Source organism: Aulonocara sp. 'chitande type north' Nkhata Bay, linkage group LG5, assembly GCF_057382095.1.
Source record: "Aulonocara sp. 'chitande type north' Nkhata Bay isolate Kocher_YH1m ecotype deep benthic linkage group LG5, A_spYH_male_GT1.1, whole genome shotgun sequence".
Classification (NCBI taxonomy): Eukaryota; Metazoa; Chordata; class Actinopteri; order Cichliformes; family Cichlidae; genus Aulonocara; species Aulonocara sp. 'chitande type north' Nkhata Bay.
The window spans coordinates 26,502,010-26,520,169 of NC_141348.1; the positions used below are offsets into that span (position 1 = coordinate 26,502,010).

Sequence of the window (18,160 nt, forward strand, 5' to 3'; positions counted from 1 at the left end):
AAAGATTTTGCCAGTCAACTAGGGGGACGATGAGGGGTCTAGTCATTGGGTGTTTGTTTGTTTGTTTATTTAATTACACTATGTTGCCAAAGGTATTCACAGATACATCCAAATCGTTGAATTCAGTGGTTTCAATCGCTTCCATGGCCACAGCTGTATACAATCAAGCACCTAGCCATGCAGACTGCTTCTACAAACATTTGTGAATGAATGGGTCGCTCTTAGGGGATCAGGGAATTCCAGCGTGGCATCGTGATAGAATGCCACTTATGCGACAAGTCCCATCTTGAAATACCCTAGTATTATAACAGAGTGGAAGCTATTGCGAACAACAGCAGTGGGGTCAGCAGATGCTGAGGTGCATAGTGCGCGGAGGTCACAAACTTTCTGCAGAGTCAATGGGTATAGACGTCCAAACTTCATGTAGCCTTCATTTCAGCTCAAGAACAGTTTTCATAAAGGTATAGATAAGGTGGTGTTTTTTGTGGGAGGTCCCTTTTACTGTAAATATGCATGACAAATATCCGACATTGAGCAAAAACTCAGCCTGCATTGATATAAATATTTGTTGATTTATTTTTGTCAGGAAATGTAATATTTAATATTACCGCTGTTGCCACTTGATGTAGGCGATTCATCGATTGTCTCTAATTTAAAACTTTTTTCTGCCAACCAGAGCAGCAATTTTGTTTTCACGAAGTAATTTAAACTTTTTTAAAAGATTGCACAATCTACAACAGAAAAGATTCTCCCTTTCCCAACAGGGACACATCCAAGATATCAAAGTTTCTAACAGCTCTCACTGTCCTCTTTGTTTCCAGACCTCTGATCCAGCTCAGCATTTTAAAAGGCAGGACTCTCAAACTGCTGCCCACACTCAGAGCTACAGACAGATTGGCATCCAGAGCAGAGCATCTCATTCCCATGCCAATGGAAGCCTCAGCATCAGTTCCTCCACTGCCCATCAGACACAAACACAGAGTTTACCGCAGCATTCACCCCAGGGTCAAGCACAGTCCCATGCTTCAGATGGAGGGGTCCCACCTGGTCTAGCCAACACCCTGGAACACATTATAGGCCAACTGGATATTCTCACTCAGGTAAGCAGAAGTAGTCCTGGTCTTTCATGACAGAGTGTACTGTACTTTGTGCCTCCTACTCACACTCGTCAGAACAAAAGCATCATTTACTTTACAGCCTGCAGTACAGAGACATTAAAGAAGCATAAAAAACCCACCACAACCTCACAGTGTTGTTTGGTTTTCTAATGCTGTGCAGTTATGTTTAGTTTTATTCCTCACATTTATTGTTATGTTTCAGTATTTTAGCAGTTATTCTCTACAGAAGGTGACTGGGGATCTGTGCATTAGCTGTTTAAGATTGGGCTCCAAAATGTAATTGTACTTAACATCCTCTAAAGCAAAAGCTTAAAAAAAAGAAACTTGCTGTATGGCTAAAGTCTGGCAGCTGAGAAAAACTGTGTCTCTGTGATGTGAGTAAGCTCTGGTTTGTTTGTGAAATCTGTCCTTTATATTCATTTGGTCATTGCCATCAATTTCCTCTCTATATAAGCCCTTTTTTTTAATACAAGGGTTATATATGCAATTCCTGGCTTCCCTTTGATTCCTGGGTGCTGCGGTCTGCTTGCCAAAGTACAGTATCTTGAACATAATACTGATACCCGAGCTGCTCCTGATGCGATGATTGGAGTGTGTGTGTGTGTGTGTGTGTGTGTGTGTGTGTGTGTGTGTGTGTGTGTGTGTGTACACGTTACACAGAAAGCACTTAGACGTAGAAGAAAGTGCTTGTATGAATATGTGTGTGAGTGGGTGAGACATATGTTTATAAAGAGTAAAATAGAGTAGAAAAGCAATATACAAGAACCTGTCCATTTACCTTTTAGACACCATAGGTTTTTCTGTATCTGGTGAAGGCCAGACCGGAGCCTGGAGGACTAAAAATAGATCACTAAGGAAGAGCTGACAAAGAGGAGTAACCAATTTAAACTCCGCAAGCTCTGTTTGTTATCAATATATGTCCTTTTTTTGTTGTCTTTTTTTTTTTTAACTACACAAATGCGATTAGTGATGGACACTGAAAGGCCACAGGGAATAAATGTCAGAAACAATTTAAGGCTCTGCAAAAAGTTTATCTATAATTTTCACTTGAAACTTTTTGCAGGCGAACTTAAACAGTATTAAATGAAATGCCTGTAGCTCTGTTTAATTTGATAGGAACACAACACAGCAAGACAAAAATACAGAAACAAGAAACTTTCTTTCTGCCTGTGGCACAAAAAAAAGAGTTTTAAAGTATTTAAACAGAATAAAATTGTTCAAGGTACAAAGACAGCAGGTGAGAGAAACAACTTGTCATGTGTAGGGATGGGTACCGGTATCTGACATAAACGGTAGTAACCAGACCGAAAAGCAACGCACATTTCGGTGCTTTATTTCGGTGCTTTATTTCCCTGAGATGTCATACACTTTGAATTCTAGCCTATCATTTTACCTTTCCAAGGATTGTAGGCGGGCCCAGGTACGTACGTTCTTTTAGAGCAGAGCTACAGATTAAAAATGCCCAAGGCGAAGCGGTCAAAGTCTGGCTGTACTTCACAGCAAAAGATGCAAACTCAGCAGCCTGCAACAAGTGCTTTAAGCTGATATTATGCAAAGAAGGTAACACCAAGAATCTGATGAAACACCTGGCGACACATAGCGGGTTTTTTTTTTTTTTTTTAAACCGAGAAATGCGCCATATTTGATAGCTTGCTGCGAGACCTCACACCGTGCACATCTACTGCGGGTGTGGTGCCTGTTATCGGACCTGGAGTTAGCAACATCCCCCAAGAACTCGAAGAGGAGAGTCCTGGCCCGTAGCCCTGCCAGTGTAGCAGAAATGATGACGGATGATGATGGCAGCAGCAGCCGTTCTTCTCTGCGTGAGTAGCTTACTGTTGTTCATGTGTAATTTACATTGAGTAGGCTAACCACGTTATTACATTAATGCATGTAAGGTGAACTAGCAAACATCATCGTAGTTACATGCGGCTGTCTTCTTGTTTGATGGCAGATACTCCCTTCACCCTGGCCAAAAAGGCTAAAATGGAAAAAGTGGAAAACAGCTAAACATGAGAGGTTTTTGGACAAAGTTTGTGTTTTTTCCATTGATTAAGCACTGCTTCCAGCCAATAGTGATACCATATATCCCCTATAGCTGCAGAAAAGGCTAACATTGTTATCTTTTTACAAAAAAACAGCTAAACATAAGAGGTTTTTAGACAAAGTGTGTGTTCTCCATTCTTTAAGCACCGGTTCGAGCACCGTTTGAGCACCGGCACCGTTTCAAAAGTACCGGTTTGGTACTGGTATCGGATAAAACCTAAACAATACCCATCCCTAGTCATGTGGTTGAAAAAAGGAGACTAAAATAATGAGGAAGAGGCAGCAGAGAAGAAATAGGGCACCGAGAGGACACAGATGTAAAGAGTTGAATGAGATGGAGCTGAGACAGCAGAAAGATGTTTGGTCTTTCTCTGTACTCGATGCAGTGTTTCAGCTCCGAGCTTGTGCACTCTGAGGAAAATACATCATTCATATATGCGTGCTAGCAGCACTTACTCTTGCATAGTAAGTGTAAATACTTAATGGCCTTGCAGAGACACAGAAACACTCCTTGTATCCGTGTGTTTCTGTCAAAGGGTTCGCGCTGGCTCTTTCACCTATCCTTTCTTGAGCTTCAAACTGTAGTTCACCATGTGGGAGCGTTTAATATTGGGCAGGAACTGCCAGGCAGCTAGCTGACCCCTCCCAGGGGGTGGTGCCAGCCTTTTCTTTCAAGCCTACTGTACCCCAGCCCCGATACCAGATGGACCATCTGCATCTGGTTTGCTATTCGGCTCTCTTGAAAATTTGTTTCATTCTTGGTTAGTGGAAACATGAGCAATGTCATTTCTAGGACTAGATATTGTTAGAGGAAATGCATCTTGGTTTCTGTAAGTTTTTTCTTACTTTTTTCTGGGTGTTACTGGGAAAAAATGGCCTTCCCAAATAGTTACAATTATTTCCAGAACAGAGTCATTGTCTTCACACCATATTAAGCCTGTGATTTGTTATAAAGATATAGGCAGTGACTGCGAAAAGGAGAAAATAGGGCAGTATATTATGTAACAAGGTCTGGATGGCCAGCAGTAAAATCATGGACATTGTGGTCATGTGGTATATACCAACCACTGCTAAATAACCTGTAATTTCTGCTCCTTTTTTTTAGCTGTTTTGCCAAATAAATGATATGAGGTGTTTGCTAAAAATGCGGCCCGCAATACAATCAAACATCTCTACTCCGATCTCGTCCATCTAAAGAACGTTGTTCCACAACTCTTGTCTTTTGTTCAGATGCAGCTTCGCAAAGCAAAGCCATGCTGCCATGTTCTTTTTAGAGAGAAAAGGCTTTGTCCTGCACAAATTGTACTGTCACAAACTTTAACATTTAACATGCTAAAAGGGGCAATGCACCGTTTGACCTTGGGATAGCATTATGTTAACATACACATTAATGCAAACTAACCAGACTTCAGCTTTTATAGAGGTGCTCACACTTCCTTGATGATGTTAATCAAGTGAATTTGATTAGAAGCACCTGGCTGCTACTTACCCTCTGAATTCCTATGGAAGCAGTAAAGGTGTATTAGTTTTTCCACAGGGCTGCAAACTTGTACTCTTGCACTCAATTATAGTACTTATGTAAGTTTTCCTTCTTTATTCACACAAAGTCACACTCAGAGTAGTCTTTTTGAGGCTGATGTTAAAAGCCAAATGAAAAGAATCTCAAGAAATGCAGAAAATGGAAAGAAGAACAATTTTAGTTAACAGGTCTTAACGTGGAAGGCTTTGGAACGTGTGCAAAGTTTGAAAAAGATGAAGGAAATGGCTTGAATTCATTCATCTGTAAATGCCTGATGGGGTATTGTCACGTTGCCAGGCGGGTGGCAATGTGAAATTAAGACCATACATGTATCTACTAGAAGTCTGAGGGTTAGCACTTGGACCAATATTTTTTTTAACTTTGACTCTGCGCACATGCAATGTTAAATGCAGCCGGACAAAAAGTAAGTCTGAGGCAGGCTCAGTCGTTGGTCGTTGAAAAGAGATGTGACCTGAAACAATCTAAGGTGCTCGTATTACTTTCTTAGCTAGTTCAAAGTGTAATTTAGCTACTGCCGCCCATCCTCTGGAGATTCGACTGACAAGGCAACATTACTTATTTCGGCACTATAGTCCTACTCCGTTATAAATCTTTTTTCGAGCACTGTTTTTCACCATTACATTTCTTTGTAACTCTAATACTTGAGGAGACCGGGAGGAAAGATGATGAATAATTCAACATTAAACCGAATCTTCCAAAGGCTCAGAGTCTGCTGTGTTAGCTGCTTTTCTCTTGTCTGCCCCCTCCCATTTCTCAGCTGCCATAACGCTTTCTCTCTCCTCTCTTCGCTCTTAATTTATTTTTTAAATTTTTATCTGTGCTGAAATCAGGTCACATTTACATATAATGTGCCATATTTTCCACCTCCTTTTAAAATCAGACAGTCTAAATAACAAGTAAATAGACAGATGAAATGGATAAAGAAAAGGATCAGTATGAAAAAGTCAATTAAAGCCTGCAGTTGGCTTTCAGATATTTGGAAAATTAAATTTATTTGGAAACAGCCTATAACAGCCCTTTTCTTGTATCTCCAGGAAGATTTTTTAATACACTGGCTTTACATTAGGATACATTATTTCATGGCTATCATGTTAACTGTTCTCTTCTTTGTATGACATTTTTCTTTCTCTGCTTATTCTACGTGTTTGTCCATCGAGTTCAGCTTCATAGCAAAATATGACATAGTCAGTCTGTTTGTTTGTGTTTATGGAAGTGAATTCTACTGTTTTTATTTTTCCTGACAGTCGGCACAAATTTCTAAGTAATGTAAGGAAGTAAGTATAGTTTGTATCTGTGGGAGGTTTGTTGTCCAGACAGTGTATCGCTATGGCAACCAAGAAAACAGAGCTTTAAAAGAAGAAGTACTTTAGACCAAACGATGAGCTTTTTCTAAATCTAAGTTGTTTGCACTAACCAAATCTTTCCGTGTGATTTGTTGTGATTTAATAACATATTAAAAAATAATACAAATGATTTATGAAAATCGGTGACATGTCTGAGTTGTACTTGGATCTCTGGTGTGAGTAGCAAAAGTGATTCACTGCACCACCAACCCCCGCCCCGCCCTCCAACACATGGAACATATGGACTTTTTTAAGTAAGTAAGAAAAGTAAAAAAAAAAAATTTGTGTCTGTGAACATGAATGTGTTCATATGAGACTGGAGAGAGATCATGTTCAGGAACAGAAAAATAATGTGTGTCCAGAAACTGATATAAGATGGTTAAAATCTATTGACAGTCTCAGTTTTAGTTTTTACTCTTCGTTAACTAACCTTATTCTATTTCTTTTTACATTTTCTTAGTTTTTGATCAGTGTTGTGTTTGTACATTTACGGCCACATGACCATGAGCACAGAATTGATGTTAAAGACGCTAAACTGAAGCTCTAAGGAATATTAGGAGAATGTGAAAGGAACATGTTAATGGACTGTAAATTCCCTGAGAGCACTTTCTCACAATATTTTTAATCAGTTTCTGTGAAGAATGGCCTCTCGAACATAAACCGCTGTTCTCTAAGGAAACCTTTATTTTTCTCTTTCTGAGGAATTTAAATTCTTTCCAGTATTTTTGATAATGAGGAACTTGAAGAAATCTGATTTATAAGATGAAAATTATGCCATGTCGCTGAGAGCTGCTCATGACAGGCTCGATTTACTACCTCGAGTATCTCAGGGAAATAATCAAATGAATTTAAACTGATTTTAATAGAGAACAGATGTACACTTGTAAAGGTTAAACTGGGTTTGGGATAAGGAATGGCTGTATTCATGTTTTGCAGTCTGTTAACAACAATATTGTGTCAGTATACAGGCCAGTATTTGCTTTTTGGTACCAGTAATTTAGTGTCGTATTAATAAACTTGTATTTGTTAAAATCTTAAATATACTATTTTATTTTTTTAGCTGACTCTTTGCCTAAAAAAATGTTAAAAGTATTAGCATATGTTGTATTGCTCTGAACCTTATCCCTTAGATTCAGGACTCCTACATTTAAAAAAAAGTGCATGTTAAGCCATCAGTTTACTCTGAGAGATGGTTAGGGGCCGTCAACACCCATGTCCGAAGGCAATATGCTTTGGGGTTGTGCTTTCATCCCTTCATCTCTTCATCTATTTCAGTCCTGTCCATCACCCTGATATGTCAGGAACACCTGGCAGGATCTTCTTTGGTGGAAGAAGTTTTGGCAGGAATGTGGACTTATACTCAGAGATGAACTTTTTTTGAATTTTAAGGTCAAAGATCAAGGGCGCTAAGACTTACATAACACATTTTTGACCATAAGTCAAGAAGTCATACTTTGCTTATAAGGAACAAATGCGTGTTAGGATTAAAAACAACTAGCAGTTGATGGACACGTAAAATAGTCAGGCTGTAGTTTCATATATATAGGTGTACCACGCCTCTTGCCCTCAGACAACTGAGATAGGCTCCAGCTCCACTCCTGCCATGACTCTGAACTGGATAAGCAGAAGAAAATGGATGGATGATGATTTTGTTTTTGTTTTTTTCAAAGAAACTGTGAATTATATGTCACTGAATGTAATTCAGGATTCTGCAGGTCAGTGTGAATGGGCTGTTTCTTATGTAGCACTTTTCTCCTCTACTGGAGCACTCAGAGCGCTTTATACAGCATGCCTCATGCACATCCATTCAGGTAATTTTTTCTGTGTCTAAGTGCTTCCTATCTAACATTCACACTCCAATGAACGCATCTCAGAAAAACTTTGAGTTCAGTGTTTTGCACTCTCCAAGACTGGAGCAGCCAGGCGTCGAACCACCAACCTCCAATTAGTAGATGACCCACACTACCACCTGACCTACAGCCAAATTAATCCTTTCATTTAGTGATAATAAGTAGCAAAACACGTGTCTCATAACATGATTTACAGACAGATGTTTAAAGTCTCATGTCCTCCTGCTTTTTACATAGAGTTAAAGTTTGCCATGTCTCTTAAACAAAAAATCCTTTGCCTACTCTTTGAGCTTTATGCTGTCTTACAAACATTAGTCTTACCTGGTGGGCTATTTGGTGGCTTTCTGCCAACAAAATGGTTTAGATGAGGATATGTATACACACCCCACACCTGCTGATTATTAGTGTGATTTGATTTTCTTTTTATCCCCATCATTTAGCTTTTGTGGGCTATTGTTCCTTTCTTTAAACTTTGTAGTTTCTACTTTAATGTATGTTTTTCCTGTTCTTTTCATGTGGTCGTGGTGTATTTAATAACCTCATTTAGAGGAAAGAATCAACTTTTCCACCTTGAACCAGCACTAGTTTGCCTTCTTTTGACTTTCAGACTCTTCTAGCACAGGTCATAACAAACCTGAAAGACTTTGTAAAAGATCCCAGTAATGCTCAGGGCACTGGAGAACATAATGTGTTCTGGAAAGGAAAGAAAAACAGCTCTTTCTATTTTTAGGAGCATAAAGATTTGGTTTCCACTCCACATGAAAACTAGATGCCTGTATTATGTTGCCGCTGCCTGGGGACACGTGCAAAAATCACACACAGAGAGACACCAATAGCTGGCTTGGCTGAGAAACAGGGAGCCATATCAGGTTAGGGTAGTATTGATCTGGAAAGGGGAGGCAGGTTGACGGAAGGAGAGAAAGCAGAAATGCAACATCTCACACGACGCATGAAATAGCAGGAGATTTTATCTAGTTTGACTACCCAAAAGAAAACATTACTCGCCCACTCAGTGTTGAACTCAGTGCCTCGTGATGTGTATCTTAGACTATCAGAGACTAAGCGTTTTAATAGTCTTTGTCAGTTCCTGCATCAACATGTTTTTGTTTATTCATATTGTAGCTCTGTGGAGTCAGCAGAGGAGTGATGAGATTAAAATGGGAGTTCTGTAACGTGTAGGAACTTCTCTGAGCTAAAGTCGTTTGGTTCATAATAGAAAGACAAAGTTTTGAGTTGTTTTAGAACTGGGAAAACCTGCACAGCCTCTTTTAAAAAAACAGCCTCGCATTGGTGCTTATTTATTATTTCTCTTTTATAGTGGGCTTTAGGAAGCACCATAAAAGAGGCGAGGTTCAGAGGCAAGTTAAAGAGCAAGTCAGCTCAAACATCTGCATTAATTGCAGGACTGAACCTCTAAAAAAATAAAAATCAGAAAAATTTGACAAAAAAAGAGTGCCTCTGAGTTTCTATCGTGGACACAGTTTAAACTTAAAGTTTGGATGGTCAACCCCACTAACGTGTTCAGGTTGTTCATAAAGGAGGAGGATGAGTTTGTAATGAGCTACCATAGTTAGCAGGACTGGGGCTAGTCTGGACAAGGCACCATGACTTCAGCTCTTTATTTAACACCCACATAGATGTGGGGAGCCTGCATGAAATACCTTCCACTCGTCACACCGTTGCATGAAAATGGAGTTAGTGTTTTGGTTTCACAGGTATTTGCTCAACCACTGAAACACCTGTTCTCCACATGCCAAAATGAAGTAGATTAAGTCATCTGCAGTCATCTCGAGTCTCTCTTGTTCTCACCCGCTCACATCCTTTCTTTATCCTACATCATCTAGGTCTTGCGATGATAAGACTGAAAAGACAGGTGATGAATTTTAAAAAATGTTTTCTTATCCAGCAACACATGTCATTTAGTCACATATTTTTAAGCAATATCGTAATTGTAGCAAATGATAGAGTGAAAGACTGTGCAAAAGTGTTGAGCAGTGTTGAGGAGTAACGGAGTACATGTACCAGCCTTACGTATTTAAAATACAAAATAGGAGTAGCTGTATTCTGTTACAGTTACAGTTTAAAAAGGTGGTGTTCAGAATACAGTAACTTTGTTGAAATAAATGGATTACACTGCAATTTTTTCCTGTTTCATATATCAGGCTATGCCCTCTCTATTTTTGGTAATTCCACGCCAGTGGAAACCCAAACAAAACACGCATTGAGGCTCTAAAGCCTGTGTCTCAATCTCGTGGCCTATATCACCCCTACTTGCAGCCCGCATAATGACGTGACGAAATTATTGTTCAAAAAATTATTTAATATGAAGGCAGTGTAGCCCAGTTGTAAGTAAGCTATTAAGACTCAACTGTACACTTTTTTCGTGTTTTTCTCTGAAACGATAAGTTCCATTGGAGCAGCCTTTCAAAGCCTCTCTCTGTCTCTCGCAGGCAAAGTTGACCCAGACAACAAAGTAAAGCTAGTTTTCAGTTACGAGCCTGACACGGGACCTGACATATTAGCCAGACGTCCATTTACTACGGTTCGGAGCCGCGGACCTGTTTTATATACGTGCAGAATAGTTTTGTACACGAGATCGCTGCTAAAAGTGCAGCCTTACCTAATGTCCACCCTATTGCTCATTTTGTATTAAGATTTAAAAATCTAGTTGTTATTGGTATGGCGAGTAACCTTCAGTAATAGTAATAAATCACACAGCAATAGTACATTCATGCAGTTGTAAAAAGCTTGATAAAATATTGTAATCCAGAATTCAATTCAATTTTATTTATATAGCGCCAAATCACAACAAAAGTCGCCTCAAGGCCAGAGTATTCAGAATATGTTACTCTCATTGAATAACGTAACGGAATACGTTACAAAATATATTTTGTGGCATGTAATCTGTAGTGGAATACATTTTAAAAGTAACCTTCCCAAAACTGGTCTTGAGCCATCCCTCATTTCTCTGTATAGGAAATAGATGAAGCAATTCATCGACATATGTGAGCTTTCTGGTTATTTCTTTATGTACGCTTCGGGAATAGCTCCCCAGGCTTCTTGAAGGACATTCAGAGCTCTTCTTTGGATGTTGGCTGCCTTTTCTTCTGTTCTCTGTCAACATGATCCCACACTGCTTCAATAACTCTGGGGAAGGCCAATCCATGACTGATAGTGTGTCATTGTGTATTTTTCTATCCAGGCATGCTTTTACTGCGTTGACAGTGTGATCATTGTCATGCTGAAAAATAAGGCCACTGCCAAGGTGTTTCCAGATGATATCTCATGGTGGCTCAATATCTGGCTGTACTTTTTCTTCGGCTTTCACAATTCCATCAATTCTGAAAAACATCCCCAGCAACACTGGCTCAAATGCAGCCCCAAGACATGACAGAGCCTCCACTGTGTTTTAAAGAAAGCGTGAGACGCTCACTGTTTTAACTCTCTCCTGAGCTCTATTCACTTGGCATACCTCAGTCCTTTTTCCCCCAATGGAACAAGTTCTGTGTTTTTGCAACAGGCTGCTAGTAACAAAAAGTGCCTTTGGTTCTGAACCAAACTGGTTCCCTGTCTATGTGTAGACGCAACACTGGTTCATCCCTTACATTGGGTGCCGTTTCATGCTTGAATGATTCATAGGTCAGTGTTTAGTGTCTTAAAACACAAACAAAAAACAACATTCCTCTAAAAATGGTCAAGTGCGAGAACTGGACTGAAAATGAGTGAAAAACCATTCAAAGTTCAAAGGAAAAACTTTGGAAAGCCTGAGCCAAAAAACTTGGAGAACTGTTGCTCAAGACCACTTTAAAAAGAATATAAGTCCATCTCTTTAGAAGCAAAATATGAAAAACAAGGGGAAGCTCAAGAGTTTTGTACAGTAGTGTGTTAAATCTTTGCTCATGTCTTTAATTGTGCCTGTTCATTTATCCATGTGCGTGTCACATCTCATCCACTGCTGGTTACATTTTGCTAAATATTGTGAGTGACTCATCTCTGTGCTGCTTTTTAGTAATTTCAAAATTGCCCTCACTGGCACAAAGCACAGCATACCGTACAATTACAGGTCGAGACATGCTGACATACTTACATGCTCTTACTGGCCCAAACCTAGAGTGCCTAATCTGTCTGGGGATGTTGTGTTTACTGTTTGATTGTTTCTGCCCTCAACCAAATTCTGTTGCCAAGCCCTTCCATCCAGATTTGCTTAGTCGCTGTGATTATGTTTGTCACCAGGCAACATTAGCTCAGTAAAACAGTTATGTAAGAGATGCAGGATTGCCACTTAACTGTTTACAGAAGACTCATTCAGAATTACTGTCATTTTTTTCGTGATTTGAAAAGAAGAAGCTATGTTGTAGCATTTAGCTCAGATGTCTTTTCAAAAAGATTTTTAAATGCTGCTTACTTTCTATAAGACAGTTGGAGTAGAAAAGGTGCTCTGCCTGCTTTTTTTCATCGTCTTATCTTTTGTAAAATAAGCAAACAGCCAAGGAGATCTCTATGAATCATATTTAGACTCATATCCTTGTTTATTACACCTCATAGTTAGAATTACAAGCCAAGGGCTGTTTGTCTGTGTAGCGCTTTTCCAACATAGAGGACATTCACAGTGCTTGGCAAACCGCAAAGAGAAACCGAAAAGAATTAAACAAATCTAGACTTTAAAACAAAAACTATATATGTTTTCAGTGCATTCACAGCTGATTTGAATGAATGAAAGGCACTTGAATGCCAGAGTAAACTGGAGATTGGGTAAGGCTACTTTGCCACATGATTTTGAAGGTAGTTTATCTCTTATTTTTTTGATTCCTGAGACTTTTTGCCTTTAAAAAAGACCTGTGTTTAATTATCCATTAAATGACATTTATTACAGTTTTGTAACAAGGTTTTTATGCTTGCAGGGGAAGATAAAAAACACAGTGTATGGCTGCTTTACCACTGGTTGGAGAACTGGGTTTTGTTTTTGTTGTAGCATTAGCGCAGTGAGCTGCACTCTGTGCTCCACCTGTGTTTGAACTCTCCTTCATACATAATCCATTTTAGCTCCGAAAGTCATTGAGATAAAGCACAGTGGGTGAAAAGTTCATCCAGTTGCATTACTGTAATAACCAGGATTCAAAGCCTTCCTGTATCCAGTAGGGTTGTGTAAGGTGTGTGTTAGGTGTGTGTAAGAGCTAACTAGGTTTTGTCTTTTAGTACATTTGAGAACCTTCTGTATGACTACACAGGTCTGACGGTCTCTAGGAAAAGCTAAAACCATGACAAAATACTGGGTTATCCAGCATTTCCCAAGTATATGGAATCATGTTTTCACCCAATTCTGTATTTAACTCTTTTCCTTCTTGGAGATGCACAAACATGGAGCAGGCTTTTGTGCTGAGTTTTGTCAGAGTTAAGTTTAAGCCCTGCAGATATTAATGTAGAAATTAAGCGAATGTATCATAATTGTACTGTACATTGTTATAAAAGTACACATGTATTGCAATACACTTATGTATATCTGAACAAACAATTTTAGAAATGTAAAAGTGACCTCACATATATTTTGCGAAGCTATGAAGAAAAGACAACAGTGCACTGAAAAATCACACTGACACACACACACACACACACACACACACACACACACACACACACACACACACAGAGAGAACAGCAAAGACATCAGCTATTGATCTTTAGTTTCTTTCAGTTCTGTGTTGAGTACAGTCAGATCTCTTCAGGCAATGTTGCTGCTTTAAGCCTGTTTGTTGTACACTGACTGTGTGTCTGTACTTTAGAAAAGCTGCCTGTGTACCCACAGGGTTTCCAAATTTGTCATCCTTACTCTTCAGCCAAGTTTTCAGGTGGATTTTAGATGATCAAATCGATTTTACAGCTGATTGAACTTCTTTCCGGCAATGCTGCCAAACAGGAAATGAGGTCATATCTTAGCAACTGTGTCATTTATTTTGACACCAAACCAAATAATTAGATTATACCAAAAAAAAAAAGTAATTTGACCACTGGGAGGTGCTACAATAAGCAAAAACATGTTTGTTCTTTCAGTCCACAAAGTCACGCTTTTAACATGACCAGATTAAGTTGCCATGGCGACTGAGCCCTGCTGAATCACTTGGACCCCTCTTTGGTGCATGCAGCTATGTTACACTTGAGAATTTTTAGAACAGGTTCAGTAACATCAGTGGCCACTGATGAGATAAAAATGCCGGTTTCCTTCGAATATTTTGTTGTTTCACTCTTGCCTGATCATGTAGACGAGCAGACTTGCTGTTTCATAACTCCCCCGAGGGTCTTTTATCCATATTTTTTGTTGGTTTTTTGGAATTGCAGTTTTGAGGCTGTTACTGACTGCTGTTGGAAGTTGGGGGTTTTTGTCATATAAAAACTTTTAAAAAGTAGAATTAAGCGTTTCATCATTTATATCAGAAGCCGATATGAAGTTCATAATGTCTAATGTGAGTTCTCACATTAACACAAAACCTCCGACATTGTCAGTCGCACCCATGCTGAGCAGTGTCTTCATTTTAATGGTGACACCTCTGGAAATTACACCTGGTGGCCCCTCTCATAAATGGGCTCGGATGACACTGCGCTCGAATGTACGGGAACAAATACGCCACAATTACTGCCACTGTTGGAGGGTGGTCAAAAGAAAAGTATGTCGCACTGTGATCTCACTGCCCACACATTCCCGTCCTGAATCGGAAAGCTAGTTTCTTGTACTCTCTGTGTGAGTAAGTGTGTTTATGCAACCGTGTGAGAGAGAGAACAAGAGAGAGTGCGTGCCAGACACAGAGACTGTAGTGTTTTCAGTTCGTGCAGCAGATTTTGCTACGATAATCAGCTGGATTGTTTTGCTCGCCCAACATCTGTCTCAAACACACACAAACACAACCATTATATAGTCATTACTGTCAGGCTGATGCTGTGCAGCCCTCTCTGACATGCTCTTTCTCTCTTATACATCTCCTTCCTCCTTTCTTTGTCTTGTTCCTATCCTCTCCTGTCTTCTCTTCTTCCTCCAGACGGTTTCGATCTTGGAGCAGCGGCTGACGCTGACGGAGGATAAGCTCAAGGAGTGTTTGGAGAACCAAATGGAAATCGGTCTACATCTCCAGAGAAGCGAGGAGGCTTAACGTTAGTGGTACCAGAGACACATTGATCTGTGTTGTTGGAGGGGGGAAGTGTGGTTGCATCAACACCATACACCGTTGCCATTTGATCACACTGAAAGCAAGGACTGAACCTTAAATGCACACTGAGCCTTCCCGCTGATGTACTGTGTCTGGCTGTGTTGAAAAGAGATATGAGAAGTGAAGGAGTTGAATATTAGAAAAGTTTCAGTACAGCAGTGCTGAGCATGCAGTCGCTTTCCTGCTGACAAAAAGACCCCACTTTACCGCTGTGACACACTGTGTGCGATTGAGCATAATGGCTGCCTGTACAGGTGTTGACACTTGTGCACAGTGTGTATGTTTTTACCCAGTCTATATTGTGCAGGAGGCCATTAGCCACTGGGGGGTTTTTTTTCACCGAAAAGTGCATATTTGTGTAACCATCAGTCATATTTGTCATTTTTGAAAGGAAGGATGTGGCTCAATGATCCTGTTGCGTTAAGACAGTTACTCAAGACGTTTGTTCTCTGGTAACGTTTACAGAGCCCCCACAGTGCCTTTATTTAGTTTAAGGTGAGAGAATGTTTCCAGCTGACAAGCTTGAGGCCATTTTTATTACTATTTCTATTTTAATTACACAATGCATCTGGTGATAGGTTTTGTTTTTTGTTTTTTTTACTGAAATTACCATTCTTTAGTGCCTCCAGCATGTACTGAAAGATAACAGGTTGTTGATTTTCATGGTGACTATAAATGATGCCAGACCTCATATTTTATGTTAAAGTAATGCTGCTTTTTACATTGGTTCTTTTTGTTCTGTCAATAAAACTTTTATCCACTGAAAACAGACTTTTAATAAATGTTTTCACTTCTCAAGTGTGGCGTGAAAGCCAAAGTTAGGTGATGAAATATTTCTGGTTCCCTTTTCGTTATAATGAGTACCATTTTTATAGCTTTGTAGAAAAAAAAATGTAACAGGCTATTACTAAGAGACTGGTCATTTTCTCGTTGGGAGAGCTAAAGTTACTGCCAGAGAAGTCATGACTTCCCTGTCTTTGTTGTGCTGAGCAGAAATGTGAGGATCATGAGCTGTGAGCGGTGTCATCCATTGCTCATGGCGAGTAATTTTCAACCCGTTCTTTACCACAGTTTGAGCGATGATTAATTTTTTTTAAAGTATGGGGGTGAATGCTCCTTCCCCGCTTGTGTCCAAAATTCTTCGGTTCCCCCCCGAGTATTTTACGTAACCTGAGCGCTGATGCTGGATCAGTATTTTTATTTTTAGATGCTTCATTGAAAATGTGCCCGAGGCTGCGCTTAGACTTACACTGTGATTTTTCAAAGAACAGATCCATGGTTTTTTTTGTTTTGTTTTTTGTGTGTGTGTGTGTTTTGGGTTTTTTTTTTTTAATTCAACAAACTGGAAATATGATTATATACAGTAATGAGTCATCTCGAGGTCGTTGTGGAGGACTCATGGCTGTGCCATTGAGAAGGGAAAATATTAATGCCTGTTTCTTTAAGACCCGGCTCGGGCTCTGCACTAATGGAAAAAGAAGAAAAACAAAACCGGAATTCTGGAGCTGCAATGCCGGGCCCACTCTCTTCCTTCCTGTCTGGGGCCCGGGGACACACATATATATGCACACACACACATGCTCAGACATACGCACTCTCAGAGAGACACTCCAGCCAGAGAAAACAACTCCCTTTACTATGGGCCTCAACCAGACAGCCTGCCAGGAGCACCAGTGCGAGAGAGGAGGGGCTAAAAGAGTGGGTTCAATAACTGCTATGCTTCAGTGTGTGTGTGTGTGTGTGTGTGTGTGTGTGTGTGTGTGTGTGTGTGTGTAGGAGGGGGTTGGTGAGCCTATGAGGAGAACATCTGGATATGTTTTTCCTGGTGTGCTGTGGTTGCCGCCGCTCTTTGTGTGTATGTGTCAGTGTGTGTTTTAGTGCTTTACTAGTTCAGCGTGTCACGTCTTTACATTGTCCTGTTCCTCGAGGCTTTCTTTTTCCTCAAACATCGCATTATATTCTGACAGATTTATGATGTAGAAATGATAACCAATGGGCTCAGATTGCCAAATGTCTCTGCCCTCTTGGAGCAGGTGGAGAATTTCCCGCCACACAAATTATGCAAACTATCTAAAACCATTTGGTATTCTTAGAACTACAATATGTTGCATGTATCCTAAATATTGAAATAGTCATTTCCCCAGCATAGTGGTCACTGCTTAATGAGCTGATGGGGAACTGGAGGTTTGTAGTTCCAGGAAATAAAAGAGAGGTTGTCTGAGGATCTAAAATACTCAGAACAGATGTGAGGAAGTAAAATAACACAGAAGAGCCCAGCATTCTGGAAACTATAGGTTGTGTAATGTGCAAAAGTTTCCAGGGAATTAGGTGCATTGTACATTTTTACCAGCCCAGTGAGACACATGCAGGGGGTTCACAGAATAATATCGAAATGCTTGGTAAAAACAAACATTACAGTTTCTAATTTATAAAAGAAACCTTAAAAAAGCAGTTGATATTTTCCAAAGATGTATAACCTAATAACAAAGCTTTCTTTATTTCTTTCTAACCTGGATTGCTAAAAAAAAGAAAATCTAGAAAAATATTACATCAAAGGGGTTGTGTAGTATGTCAGACAGTGTAAAATGCCTGTAATTTGACTGCAACCTAATTATGCCCCACTTTGAAGCAGCGATTGAATCAGTGATCAGCCCTTTTCTGATAAATGGGTTACCACAGTGTTTAAAGCTGAGACAGAACCCCTCGACTGAAAGTAAGACCACTCTCACTGACATCATAAACCGTTAATACACTTAAATAAGCTTCAAGAACAAAGAGCAGAGATGCTAACCACATTTGACTTATTTTAAGACTGGATGTGTTTTGGAGGTTAAAGTTTCCACTGTTTTTATACCATATACTTTTATTTCATTTTTTTTTATTGGGATTACTTACAGCGCTTAGGAAATGTATTTTTATTTTATTTATGATATTTTCTTAGGCCACTTAAAGCAAAAAAAAAAACTTCAAAAATCAGTTTAAAGCTGGAAATCATGTTGTTTTTTTAATTCTGGAAATAAAGAACAAAATTCACATTTCTATTGCCCAAGATTTGAGCCGGCACACT

At 39.5% G+C, this 18,160-nt stretch overlaps 1 protein-coding gene across 2 annotated transcripts in view; it reads left to right on the plus strand.

The window, feature by feature from the left end:
- poc1a (POC1 centriolar protein A) overlaps nt 1-15,888 on the plus strand; it is a 51,322-nt gene extending 35,434 nt beyond the window's left edge. For both annotated transcript variants that reach the window (XM_086292596.1, XM_086292597.1), the window contains exons 10-11: nt 822-1,100; nt 14,926-15,888. In XM_086292596.1, coding sequence (XP_086148722.1) covers nt 822-1,100; nt 14,926-15,036 — 390 coding nt within the window. In that variant the 3' untranslated portion in view covers nt 15,037-15,888. The remainder of the gene's footprint in view (nt 1-821; nt 1,101-14,925) is intronic.
- The last annotated feature ends 2,272 nt before the right edge of the window (nt 15,889-18,160 follow it).